This window comes from Piliocolobus tephrosceles, chromosome 13 (assembly GCF_002776525.5).
Source record: "Piliocolobus tephrosceles isolate RC106 chromosome 13, ASM277652v3, whole genome shotgun sequence".
NCBI classification, from domain to species: domain Eukaryota; kingdom Metazoa; phylum Chordata; class Mammalia; order Primates; family Cercopithecidae; genus Piliocolobus; species Piliocolobus tephrosceles.
The window spans coordinates 62840341-62852687 of record NC_045446.1 but is presented as its reverse complement, the minus strand read 5'-3'; the positions used below and the strand labels follow the sequence as shown (position 1 = coordinate 62852687).

The following is a 12347-nucleotide window of genomic DNA, read 5'->3' as shown; positions in this document are numbered from 1 at the left end:
GTATATTTTTTCTTTGTCTTTAACCAAGATGTTTACGTAACATTGTTCTGCATCTTGCTTTTCCACTTAACACATCTTTAATATCATTTTATATGAACTTTAGAATCTGCTGGTCTCAACAAATTCCAGTTGGTAATTTTAGTTAGGATGGTGTTAAAGTTTTAGCTTAACCCTGGAGGAACTGACATCTTTATATTGTTGAAGTGAAAAGTCTCCCTCTCCTCAGAGGTGGATTTCCAGGGAAGCTGGAGTTTGAGGTGCAGGGCTCCTTCCAGGATGTAAACAGTGTGTGCATGTGGTCATGTGTTGTTGTGAATTTTGCAAAAGTGAGATGCTCTTAAGGAGAGTGTGTTAGTCTGTTTTGCATTTCAATCAAGGAATACCCTGAGTAATTTATAAAGAAAAGAGGTTTATTTGGCTCATGGCTCTGCAGGCTGTACAAGCATGGTACCAGCATCTGCTCAGCTTCTGGTGAGGCCTCAGGGAGCTTTTAGTCAGGGCAGAAAGTGAAGCAGGAGCAGGCATGTCACATGGCGAGAGAGGGAGCAAGAGAGAAGCCGGTCTCTTTTAACCAGCTAGCTCTTATGTGAACAAATAGAGTGAGAACTCACTTGTTACTGTGGGGAGGGCACCAAGCTATTCATGAGGGATCTGTCCCCGTGACCCCAAACACCTCCCACTAGGTCCATCTCCAACATTGGGGGTCACATTTCAACATGAAATGTGGAGGGGACAAACATCCAAACCATATCATAGGGCACCTAAATTGTGTAAGCTTCAGGCTCCATGAACTTCAGGCCCTATGAACTCTGGATCTTCCACTGTTCCCTCCTGTCCCTTCAGGCCTTAGTTTTCTTCCTAGGAGGAAGCTGGTAACTGTTGTCACCTTGCCCCCATGTGTCTTTTCAGAGATGCTTTGTTCACTTACCGGTAGCTGCACACTGCTCCATGCTCTCCCTTGTTTTTTTTTCCACAGAGAGAGAATGTTATACAAACTGTTCTGCACTTTTCTTTACTCGTTTAACAGTGTATCTTGTAGATCATCCCATGCCAATATGTAGGGAGTTTCCTCATTCTTATGGCCGCTCAGTGTTCTTTTGCACAACTATACCATAATTTAGTTAACCAGTCTCCCATTGGTGGCCATTTTGGTTATTTCCATTCTTTTGCTATTAAACAGAGGCACTGCAGCCAGTAACCTTCTATATATGTCAATTCTGGCGGGTGCCAGTAAAAGTGCAGGCTAAGTGCCTATGGGTGACTGGGTCAACCATCTGCATCTCTTTTTTTTTTTTTTTTTTTTTTTTGCGGGGGGGACAAAGTCTCTGCCACCCAGGCTGGAGTGCAATGGTGCAATCTCGGCTCACTGCAACCTCCACATCCTGAGTTCAAGCGATTCTCCTGCGCCTCAGACTCCCGAGTAGCTGGGATTACAGGTGTCTGCCACCATGCCCGGCTAACTTTTTGTATTTTTAGTAGAGATGAGGTTTTACCATGTTGACCAGGCTGGTCTCAAATTCCTGACCTCAAGTGTTGGGATTACAGGTGTGAGCCACCGCGCCCAGCCCAGACATCCGCATCTCTTAGGGCTTTCACGCCTAGAGGCATTCCACGGCCAGGGAAGGGATGCCCTACCCCATTACCAGTGCCTGTATTTTCCAACTTTATTACTCTTTGACAGTCTGATAGGTAGAAAGCAGTATTTCAGAATATTTTACATCCATATTTCCTAGTGTGGGGGAGGTTAATTCAGATATTTAAGAGCCATTTATATTTTCCTTTCTGTAAATTTTTTCATTCATACTCTTTGCCCATTTTTCTGTTAGATGATTGATCCGTTTCTTATTTCTGCATGCTTTTCAGCTTTGAGGAAAATGAGCCCTTTGTGTGGAATATGAGTGGCAGATATCCCCTAGTTTGTTGTTCAGCTCTTGGCTTTGCTTATGGTGCTTTTTACCATGCAAGAGTGCTTGATTTTTGTAGAGTTGAATATTTCAGTCTTTTCTGTGTGCCTTCTGGATTTGTTTCATTTTCAAAAGGCTTTTGACTCTCTGAAATTATTATTTTTTAATTATTATTATTTTTTTTTAGAGACAGTGTCGCTCTGTTGCCCAGGGTGGAGTGCAGTGGTGTGCAGTGGTGTGATCATAGCTCACTGTAGCCTCGAACTCCTAGGCTCAAACAATTCTCCCACCTCATCTTTGCAAGTAGCTGAGACCACAAGGGCACGACTGGCTAATTTTCAGGTTTTTTTTTTTTTTTTTGTAGAGACAGAGTCTTTCTGTGTTGCCCAGGCTGGTCTTAAACTCTTGGCCTCAAGCAGTACTCTTGCTTTAGCCTCCCAAAGTTTTGGGATTACAGGCATGAGCCACCATTCTCAGCCCTAAGATGGTTTTGTCAATCCTTTCATTTTTTATTTTTTATTTTTTTTCTGAAATAGAGTCTCTCTCTGTTGCCCAGGCTGGAGCGCAGTGATCTCGGCCCCCTGCAGCCTCCACTCCTGGGTTGGAGTGATTCTTCTGCCTTAGCCTCCTCAGTAGATGAGATTACAGGTGTTTGCCACCACGCCCTGCTAATTTTTTTTGTATTTAGTAGAGACGAGGGTTTGCCATGTTGGCCAAGCTGGTCAAACTCCTGCTCTCAGGGGATCTGCCTGCCTCAGCATCCCTAAGTGCTGGGATTATAGGTGTGAGCCACCTCACCTGGCCATGGTTTTTTAAAATACTGAAATCTTTGATCCAGCTGTAATTTTTCTTGTTGTAAAGTGTGAGATAGGGATCCACATTAGTTTTTTTTGAGAGCGCTCTACAGCTGTCCCAGCAACTTAATAACTGCTTGTTTCCCCACAAGTTTGAGAGGCTACTTTTAGTGTACCCTAAATTTGTATATGTATTGGGGTTTACTTTTGAACTTTCTGTTCTGTTTAATTGTTCTGTTCACGCACTGTAACCATATACTGTTTTAATCATTATGGCTTTATAATATGTTTTAACATGTGGGGAGGTTGACTCCTACTGTTTACCCTCCCTGCCCTCCACGCCTGCTTCCAGAATTTTCCTGACTCTTCCTGCTTGTTTATTTTTCCATATGAACTTTTTTTTTTTTTTTTTTTTTTTTTTTGAGACGGAGTCTTGCTCTGTCGCCCAGGCTAGAGTGCAGTGGCCGGATCTCAGCTCACCGCAACCTCTGCCTCCTGGGTTCACGCCATTCTCCTGCCTCAACCTCCCGAGTGGCTGGGACCACAGGCGCCCACCACCTCGCCCGGCTAATTTTTTGTATTTTTAGTAGAGACGGGGTTTCACCGTGTTAGCCAGGAGGGTCTCGATCTCCTGACCTCGTGATCCGCCCGTCTCGGCCTCCCAAAGTGCTGGGATTACAGGCTTGAGCCACCGCGCCCGGCTCCATATGAACTTTTAAATCAGCTTGTTTAGCTTCAAAAAAAATTATGTGTACATATTTAATTGGATTGTGTACATTTATAAAGTAACTTAGACATCATTAATCTCTTTATGTTGTCTTCTATCCAGAATTTACTATGCTCTGCCATTTGTCCAGGTCTTCTTTTTGTCCCTCAGTAACACTCGGAAGTTTATTCTTGGTGTTTTCTATTTTGTGATGCTCTTGTAAATGGAGTCTTTCATCCTGATTTCTACCTGTTTATTGCCTATAAATGTTGATTTCTGTTATGTTAATTTTGTTTGTTTTTTGTTTTGGTTTGTTTTGTTTTGGAGACAGAGACTTGCTATGTTGCCCAGGCTGGGGTGCAGTGGCATGATCTCGGCTCATGGCAACCTTTGCCTCCTGGGTTCAAGCAGTTCTCCTGCCTCAGCCTCCTGAGTAGCTGGGACTATAAGCGCCTGCCACCACACCTGGCTAATTTTTTGTATTTTAGTAGAGATGGGGTTTCACTGTATTGCCCAGGCTGGTCTCAAACTCCTGAGCTCAGGCAATCCACCCGCCTTGGCCTCCCAAAGTGCTAGGATTACAGGCATGCCCGGCCAGTCTGTTATATTGATTTTGAACCCAACTATCTTACTAAAGTCTTTACTGGTTGTTACAGTTTCTCAGTTGAGCTTCTTGGGCTTTCCAACTCAACACTCATATTATTGGCAACACATGGATAGTTTATCTCTTCCTTTCTGATTTTAATGCCTCTTGTTTATTTTTGTTGTCCAGATCTTTCAGGGCAATGTGAGGAATAATAATAACAACAGTAAAATGGATATCCTTTTCTCATTTAAGAAGGTATCAGTTTATTTCTGTTTTAGTAAGATTTTTGTTTAAGTAAGCTAGATATTGAGTTTTATCATATGGCTCTTTAGTGTCTGTGGAGATGATCAGATGACTTTTCCCTTTGATCTGCTAATCATCTCTTCTGGTCACCTTCTCTTCCTATCACCTCTTGACTCCCACCAGGCCAGGAGCTCTTGATTACAGGGTACAGGGGTAGAGCCTGAGTCCCCATTGCCTAGTGCCAGGCTATTTTGAAAGAACAAATGGATGAATGACCTTAGTGGGAGGGTTTACCCAATTCCAGGGCCAGGCCCCCAGAGGCCATGTGATGCTGGGTTTACTCACCTCCCACAGCATTTCACTTCCTCCAGGGGCATGGAAGTAGGGGGAGGCTAGTCTCAGCTCCCAGACTGGGCTTGCAGGAGGGACCAGGAGTGGTATACTTCAATGCTCACTAAGCCCTTGGCCTGGCCCTCACTGGGAACTGGTGCCTCAGAGGGAATTGGCCCTGCCCTGGGTCTTGCAGAGGGCAGTGGGGAGGAGGTACGAGACACAGCACCAATCATGCCACTGGCCATTCTCGCGGCAGTGGCCAAGGCTGTGTGTTGGGGTGTGGGGTGGTACCAGCCCCAGAGATCATGGAGGGTTTCCTAGAGAAGAAAACGTGAGCTGGATGCTGGGATAGCACAGGGGAAAGGTTGAGGAGGTTCAGGCAGAGAGAAGAGCCTGTGTGTTCAGAGACCTGGCAGTACCTGGCCTTGCTTAGCCCCTGGAGCACAGGGGAGGAAGCTCCGGGACAGAACTTGAATCTATGGCTTGAGAGAGCCATGCAGGCTGCTGGTGAGGGGACCTCTCCTCGGCAGCCTTGCCTCTGACCTGTGCCTGTCTGTCTATTCTAGCTCTGGACAGTCAGGCCAGTCAGGCCTCCGCTGGCAGGAACCATGGCAGAGGCTGGGGATGCTGCACTGTCGGTGGCCGAGTGGCTGCAGGCATTGCACCTGGAGCAGTACACCGGGCTCTTTGAGCAGCATGGTCTGGTGTGGGCCACTGAGTGCCAAGGTCTCAGCGACGCCCGCCTGATGGACATGGGCATGCTACTCCCTGGCCACCGCCGCCGCATCCTGGCTGGCCTGCTCCGTGCCCATACCCCACCAGCCCCTGCACCCCGCCCCACCCCACGGCCTGTGCCCATGAAGCGCCACATCTTCCGCTCACCACCTGCACCCGCCACTCCACCCGAGCCGCTGCCCACCGCTGCAGAGGATGAGGGGCTCCCCACTGCCCCACCCATCCCACCCCGGAGGAGCTGCCTTCCGCCCACCTGCTTCACCACTCCGTCCACAGCTGCCCCAGACCCTGTGCTGCCCCCACTGCCGGCTAAGCGGCATTTGGCAGAGCTGAGTGTTCCACCCGTGCCGCCCCGCACCGGACCCCCCTGCCTGCTGTTGAGGTGAGTGGATGCCACCCAGGGTGGGAGGCACACAAGCAGAGGATCCCAGAGGGTAGATGGAGTTTGTGGCCTTTGGTGCTGGGGTAAGAAAGGTGCTTCGGAATGCCAGGGGAACAGCGTGTGCAAAGCTTGGAGGATGGGAGAGCTGCCCAGTGACTCGGGAGGAGGGGAGAGCTGTCCAGGTACTCAGCACAGTGCCTGGGCTGCTGGGCGTGTGCCAGTGAGGCCTCCAGGTTTCTGTCTGGGGTGGCTGGGTGGACAGTCATGCCATCACTGATCCAGAGACCCCAGGACAGAAGTGTATTTGAGAGGAAGTCGAGTTCAGCTTGGGGCCTGGCAAGTGTGAGATACTGCCGGGCATCAGGGTGCATTTGGACATCAAGAGGCAACATGTGGAGGAAACGGAAAGCTGTGGGGTGGGGTTGGGGGTGAGGGGACTGCCCAGGTCCTGGTGCTGTGCTCTTTCACACCCTTTCTCCTTCTCCCACTGCCAAATGTCACCAAATCCTGGGACACTCTCAGGCCTCATCTGGCATGCTCTCCCTCCTCAGAACTGTTTCCCCTCCGGGGCTTCTGGTACCCTGTGTTTTCTTGAGTTTCCCCTGTCTCCTGTGGATGTTCCATGTTAATCTTCTTCACAGACGCCCTCCCTTCCTGCCATCTGCTGGGGTGCCCGGCTGTCAGGGAGCATCCGCAGACAGGGTAGATATGTGTTTGGGGTAAAGGAGATTTGGTGGAACACTTGGGCGAAGTCAGGCTAATCTTGGAAGGCTTCTTGGAGGAGGAAGGGGTGTGTGGAGAAAGGTCTCCTGGTCCCTGTTTGTTTATTGCTGGGCACTCTGCTGGGCTCTGTGCTTCCATGGTCTCCATGATCCCTGCAGCAGACCTTCTGGGAGATTTGTGTGCTGGCTTCATGCAGGACATGAACGAATCAGAGGGAGAGCAGGGAGGGGGCCCTGGCTGGATCGATACCAAGGACATACTCAGGGGGCCTTATGGGGAGGGTCTGGGAGATTCTTCCCACCCAGGGAGGAGCATTAAGTCAGGGGGCCTTGAAGACCAAGCTAGTGCTGTGGTGTTTTGAGGGTTGATTGGTGGAAGCACAAAAAGACTACATGCTCTTCCTGGGTTCACACAACTGGTAACAGGTATAGGGTCTCTCCAGGAACCTGGAGGGACGCTCAGATAGAAGTTTCCTGGTGCCCTTGCGCCCTCTAGTGACCGTGCTTCTGCATGCAGGAGCGTTTTCTGTTCCAACCCCATTAGCTTCGGGGAAAGAGAGAGAGAGAGAGAGAGAGAGAGGATAGAGGAGAGAAGAGGATAGAGGAGAGAAAGTCTGTCTGTCTGTCTCTGGGGTTGGAAGTGGGTGAACAAAGGGAAGAAGCAGGGCCCTGGCCAGGTCCCCTCTCAGGCCCTTCCTGTGATTCCCGGACAGGCAGCGGAGGCCTGGGTTCCTGCTTGGGAGGCAGGATGCCTGGGTCGGGCCCAGCTAGCTTTGTGACTCTGATGAGGACCTACTCCTCTGGGCCTGTTTCCCCATCAGGTGCCCTCTGTGGTCCTCCACAGCCTTCTGGGCCCTCCTGGCACTGACATCTGAGTTCAGGAGGCTAGCTGGGTAGGAGGAAGTTCTGTCCACACCCCAGGGCCCCAGGGTACCAGCCCCTACTCTCAGAGCCTGTCTGAACGTAGCCATTTAGGCCACATGAAGAGGAGGCCAGGCCCCATGGTCAGGAAGAGGTCTGGCCCCTTGTAGTTCGAGTACCCAAAATCTGTTCTGTGCTAAGAGAATTGGAAGAAATTATTTCCTGCAATTTGGGACTATTCCTTACAACAGCAGAGTATGGTAGCAGGTAAGCTACCAAGCCTGGCTTCCTGTGTCCTGGGGTCTTTGGCAGTTGGAGTCATGGGCATCTGCAGTCCTCAGCTTTGTACACACTCAACTCAGAGAGTGTACGGTCTTCAAAGCCCTGTGGTAGGAGAGACTCACAGCAGATAGAGCCTCATGTGTGTATACCAGGCCAAGACTGGGTACTGTAGTGATCAGGGTGGGGGCCAACACGGAGCCTGACTGGCCACCATGTCCCTTCTCAGTCCCTTCCTGTGACCCCCAGCTCCATGGCATGTAGAAGAACACTGCTCCTGCCCACTCCCACCTTGTGGGAGTTCCACCACAGTGTCTTATGACATGGCCTTCCTACCCCTGCTTGCAACCCCTTGTGATGGGGAACTCACTCTCTCAACCTTAGGGCCTTTCACACAAGGTCATGTGGTGGCTGAGGCTGGTCATCTCCAGGCTCCCCAGTGGAGTTTGGGGGTGGATGCGTGTGCATGTATGTACTCTCAGGGTTTTGAGTCAGTGTGAGGCATGTCTGGGCCAGTCTGTGTGTGCACCCATACGGATGGGTGTGGGTGGTAGTGCAAGCTGTCAGGGTGGTAGAATGTCTGTGCATTTACACAGACAGGTTCTGAGAGTGTGTGCTACTAAGATGTAGAAGCATGTAAGGATTTGTGCAGTTTCAGTGGTGACATGGAGTGGTGTGTATGTGAGTGTATTGGGACCTTCGTGCTCACATTACTGCTGTGGTGGGGACCCCAACAGTGTGTGAGTACATCTGTGGGTGTGCACGTGCTGTTTGAGCAGTACATGGCATTTGTGTTATTTGTGCACTGTCAGGCTTGAGCCAGTGTGTGCACGTGTGTGTACATGTGCTGCCAAGAGGGTGAGCCCACTAGAATGGCAGCTCCACTAGGGCCAGGATCCTAGTCGGTTTTGTTTGCTGCAGAATCCCCAACATCTAAAACAGTAGTGGGTGCCTAATAGGCCCTTGGGAAGTATATCGTGTGGGTGAGTCAATGAATGCCAACGTGAGCTTGTGTACTGGCATGTGCTGAACTTGGGGTGCATGTGGGTAAACATGCATGTGACTCAGCACCCAGTGAGTGCCCTCAGCACAGCTGGGCCATAGGGCCCTGAGCTCACTGCCCCAGCTCCCTGTCCCCCATCCTACGACCCAACCTATGTCATCCCAGATGTTTTAGGAAGGGAGAGGTCTTCAGAGGAGACAGGTGGGAAGAACGAGGCTACAATAGGGTTCTAGGCCACAGACCAAGGTTTAGGCAAATCAGAAACAAGCAAGGATGGAGTTTCCTCCTCCCAGCCCTGACACAGCTCAGGACTCTCAGAACCAGTCTCATCATTCTGCCTGGCCTGGGGGGACTCTACATCACCCCCAGAGTCTGCACCCCCTGCCATTATTATTATCATCATTATTATTAATAGAGACTAGGTCTCACTCTGTTGCCCAGGCTGGAGTGCAGTGGTGCCATGATAGCTCACTGTAGCCTCGAACTCCTGGGCTCAAGCAATCCTCCCACCTCAGCCTCCCAAGTAGCTGGGACTACAAGTGTGTGCTACCCCACCTGGCTAATTTTTAAATCTTTTGTAAAGCCGAGGTCTCCCTTTGTTGCCCAGGCCGGTCTTGAACTCCTGGGCTCAAGCAATCCTCCTGCCTCAACCTCCCAAAGCACTGGGATTACAGGTGTGAGCCACCACACTCGGCCCCCTACCATTAATTTAAGCTCATGGTGGGGAACTTGCTGAGGTTTCCAGAGATGCTGAGAAACTTGCCCAGAGTCACCCAGCCCGGCAGAGGGGAAGCCAGTGTCCAGACCCTGCCTCCTGGCTTCAGGTCAGGTCTACTCAGCTCTAAGTGCTGCAGACATGAGCCCTGTGAACTAGCTTCCCTGAGGGTGGCAGAGGGGTCATTTCTGATGTGAGGTTCCAGGGTCATGCCGCAGATCCCCTCCCAGCTTGCTCCGGCCTTTGGTGTCCCTCTCTGATACCTGGATGCCTGGAGGCACCTCAGGAAGTGGGAGTGTGTGCCCAGAAGGCAGCTACCCAGCTGGAGCCACACTGCCAGGCTTCCCTCCTGTGCCCTTGACTGCCCCGCAGTCCAGCCAATCCCTGGTCTTCCTGGAGGCTGGTCACTTGTTGCCAGGCCAGAACTTGCGCCCTTCAAAGAGCCTCTTTCCTAGCCTCTCTGTGTCTCCTTATGCGGGTGGAGTGGTGGAGAGGCCACTGCCAGGACTTGTCAGTCAGGACTTCTGGGCATCCACCCTGTGAGGGCCTGCAAGACCAGTGGACACTGTCGGTTGTCTCATCCCAGCTTGGGTGGGGGTGCAGGCTGGGGGCGGGGAGGAAGTGTCTGCCCCGGGGGATTCTGGGTGACTTTTCGCTTTCTCAGTGTTTTCAGGAAGTGTGTGTGTTGGCCACGGCTATAGCGGGTGGGGGAGACAGAAAGCAGGAAGCCTCTAGGAGACCAGAGCTGGGTGCAGACATACACACACACATACACACAGACACACACACACACAGACAGACACACTCTCTCTCTCTCTCTGTCTCTCTCTTTCCTTTCTTCCCTCTCTCTCTCTCTTTCTCTGTCCTCTTCCCTCCTGGACAGATCCACAGTTATACACAGAAACACACACGCACAACATCAAACTTAAAGACATAAATCACAGGTGCAAAGCCATACCTGGGCCCCAAAACCTCCAAGAGAACACAGCCTCAGACCCACCCAGGGACCAGGGGCCAGGCTGTTTGGGAGACCAGCCCAGGCGGGACCCAGGCTTACCCGGGCAGGTCCACGACATTCTTGGGCATACGCAGCCCGCCTGGCCAGAGCTGTGGGAGTCCTCAGCCCCAAGACCCAGCAGGCATCTGAGGGTAAGCGAGGGGCTGCTGTTGCTGTTGTTGCTGTCGGGCAGGTAGGAGGGAGGCCCTGGGAGGGCTGAAGTCCCAGTCTGTCACCTCTGGCCTGGTTTTCTGAGCTGCTCTCCTCCCCTTCTCTTTTTTTCTCTTAGAGTTTTGTCTTCTTTCACTTTCCCCACTTCTTCTCTTTTTCTCCTGCCTTTTCCTTTTCTCCCCTTGTCTCATCCCTCCCTCTCCCCTGGGCTTTCTAGGTCTCCACCTCCCCATATGCCTCTCCTGGGTCCACCAGGAGCCCACGGTGCCTGTTTTCTGGGCTTTTCTCAGACTCTACCCCACAGAATGCTCCTCTTTGGGGTTCTTGCCCCTTGGGGGCCTGGCGCTGATCGCCTTACTTCTCTGCTCCCAGCTCCCTGCACCCCTCTGGGGGTTCCCTCGGGGAGGCTTAGTTTGGCTTATTTCACTGTCAAGTTCAAGGGTGCTGTGATTCTGAACCTCCCACCCCCAGACCGGGCTGATGGGGAGATGGTGCGCTTCTTAGCCCTCCTCCCCAGGACTGGTGCTGTAGTGGGTGCTTATGGAGTGTGGGGGCTGGTCTCCCCTTTGCTCAGTTACCGTGGATTCCTAATAAACTCAACAATCCTGTGCTTGGATTACTGGGGACATAGACCTCTAACCAAGTCCTATCCACATACCTGGTGCTCTCTAACCCTGCCCTGTGCCCTTGGCTCATCTTTTCCATAGGGCCCAGCAGATACCTGCACCTGCTCTTTCTGCCAGGCCGGGCCTGGGCTGGACCCAGGAAGGGCTCAGTACTTCTGTGAGCTCCCTGAGGACTAAACTTCCTCCCGCTGCTGCCCTCAGGAGCCAGCACAGGGCCAGGCCTGGGAAGTGCTTAGAGCTGCCATGGGAAAGGGACCTCTGCCACCTCCTGCCCAGACAGCAGGGCTGGCCAGTGGGGAAGCTGAGTGTAGGTCTGGTGGTGGAAGGCCAAACAGGTTGTGTGGGCTTAGAGGAGGGAGCGGTTTGATTTGATGGACTTCCTGGAGGAGGAGGCATGTCCTGGGCACAATAGAGTTAATAATCCCAGGTCATTACGCGGAAAAAAAGCCCCCAGCAGAATGCTTGGCACGTAGTGAGTGCTTGGCGAGGGGTAGCTGTTGTCCCAGGGAGAAGTGCTGAGAGCTGGGTGAAGGCGCAGTTGTGAGGATGGGCTCCAGTTTAACTGGGCGCTGCCGTGTGGAGAGGTTGGGGAGCTGCTGACCTTCTCCAGTGACGAGGATGCGAGTAGGGTGGTGGTCATTCAGTACACACTTACTGAAAGTCCCCTCTGTGCTGGGAACTGCTGGTGGCATGGAGAGGACTGGCCCTAGGGGCTCCCGGCTTGTGCAGAAGTTGAGAGAGGCAGGCTGTGGACATCCCATTCTAGCAAGTGAGACCCTAGGAAGGGCTGTCTATGCTGGGGGCTCGGCAGAAGTGAGCAGAGCAGAACCAGGAGAGTGCTGGAGGGGATGACCTTTGAGTTCATGATGGTGGAGGAAGGACGAAGCCACAGAGGAAGCAGGAGGCATAGGACTGAGGCCTGGGCCCCTGAGAGTCCAGAGCATGATTGAGGAAGCGGGCAGCCAGGGCAGTTTACCCCTGTGGAAAGGGGACATCAGGGTGGGACACAGATATCCCCAGATCACTGGGCCCGCAGCCCTGATAGTGAGAGTCCAGGGGCTGGGATTGGGCCGGGTCCCTCCAAGACCTGTGTGACATCTTGTGGGGAGGTGGTGACTGTAGGATGGGGTTAGGTCTGGGTCCTCAGTCCTCTGAGGCAGTTCAGTGAAGCACACATTGACTGATATGACTATATTGAGTGATCGGAATTGTGGGGAGCCCCAGGGAGGCCCCATATCAGCCTGAGATGTAAGGGGGGGGCATGCAATAGTGGGGAGGATGGATGTATGA

The 12347-nt window shown here is 52.0% G+C and overlaps 1 protein-coding gene across 10 annotated transcripts in view; it reads left to right on the top strand.

The window, feature by feature from the left end:
- The window catches only part of ARAP1 (ArfGAP with RhoGAP domain, ankyrin repeat and PH domain 1), a 68258-nt gene that overhangs the window by 20695 nt on the left and 35216 nt on the right, over positions 1 to 12347 (top strand). For 7 of the 10 annotated variants that reach the window (XM_023209522.3, XM_023209517.1, XM_023209520.1 and 4 more), the window contains one exon: positions 5133 to 5683. The exons of 1 other annotated variant lie outside the window; for it this stretch is intronic. In XM_023209522.3, the coding sequence (XP_023065290.1) occupies positions 5175 to 5683 (509 nt within the window). In that variant the 5' untranslated portion in view covers positions 5133 to 5174. Of the gene's footprint in view, positions 1 to 5132; positions 5684 to 9915; positions 10413 to 12347 lie in introns of those variants that run through there. 2 more of the 10 variants (XM_023209524.1, XM_023209525.2) reach the window with 2 other exon arrangements.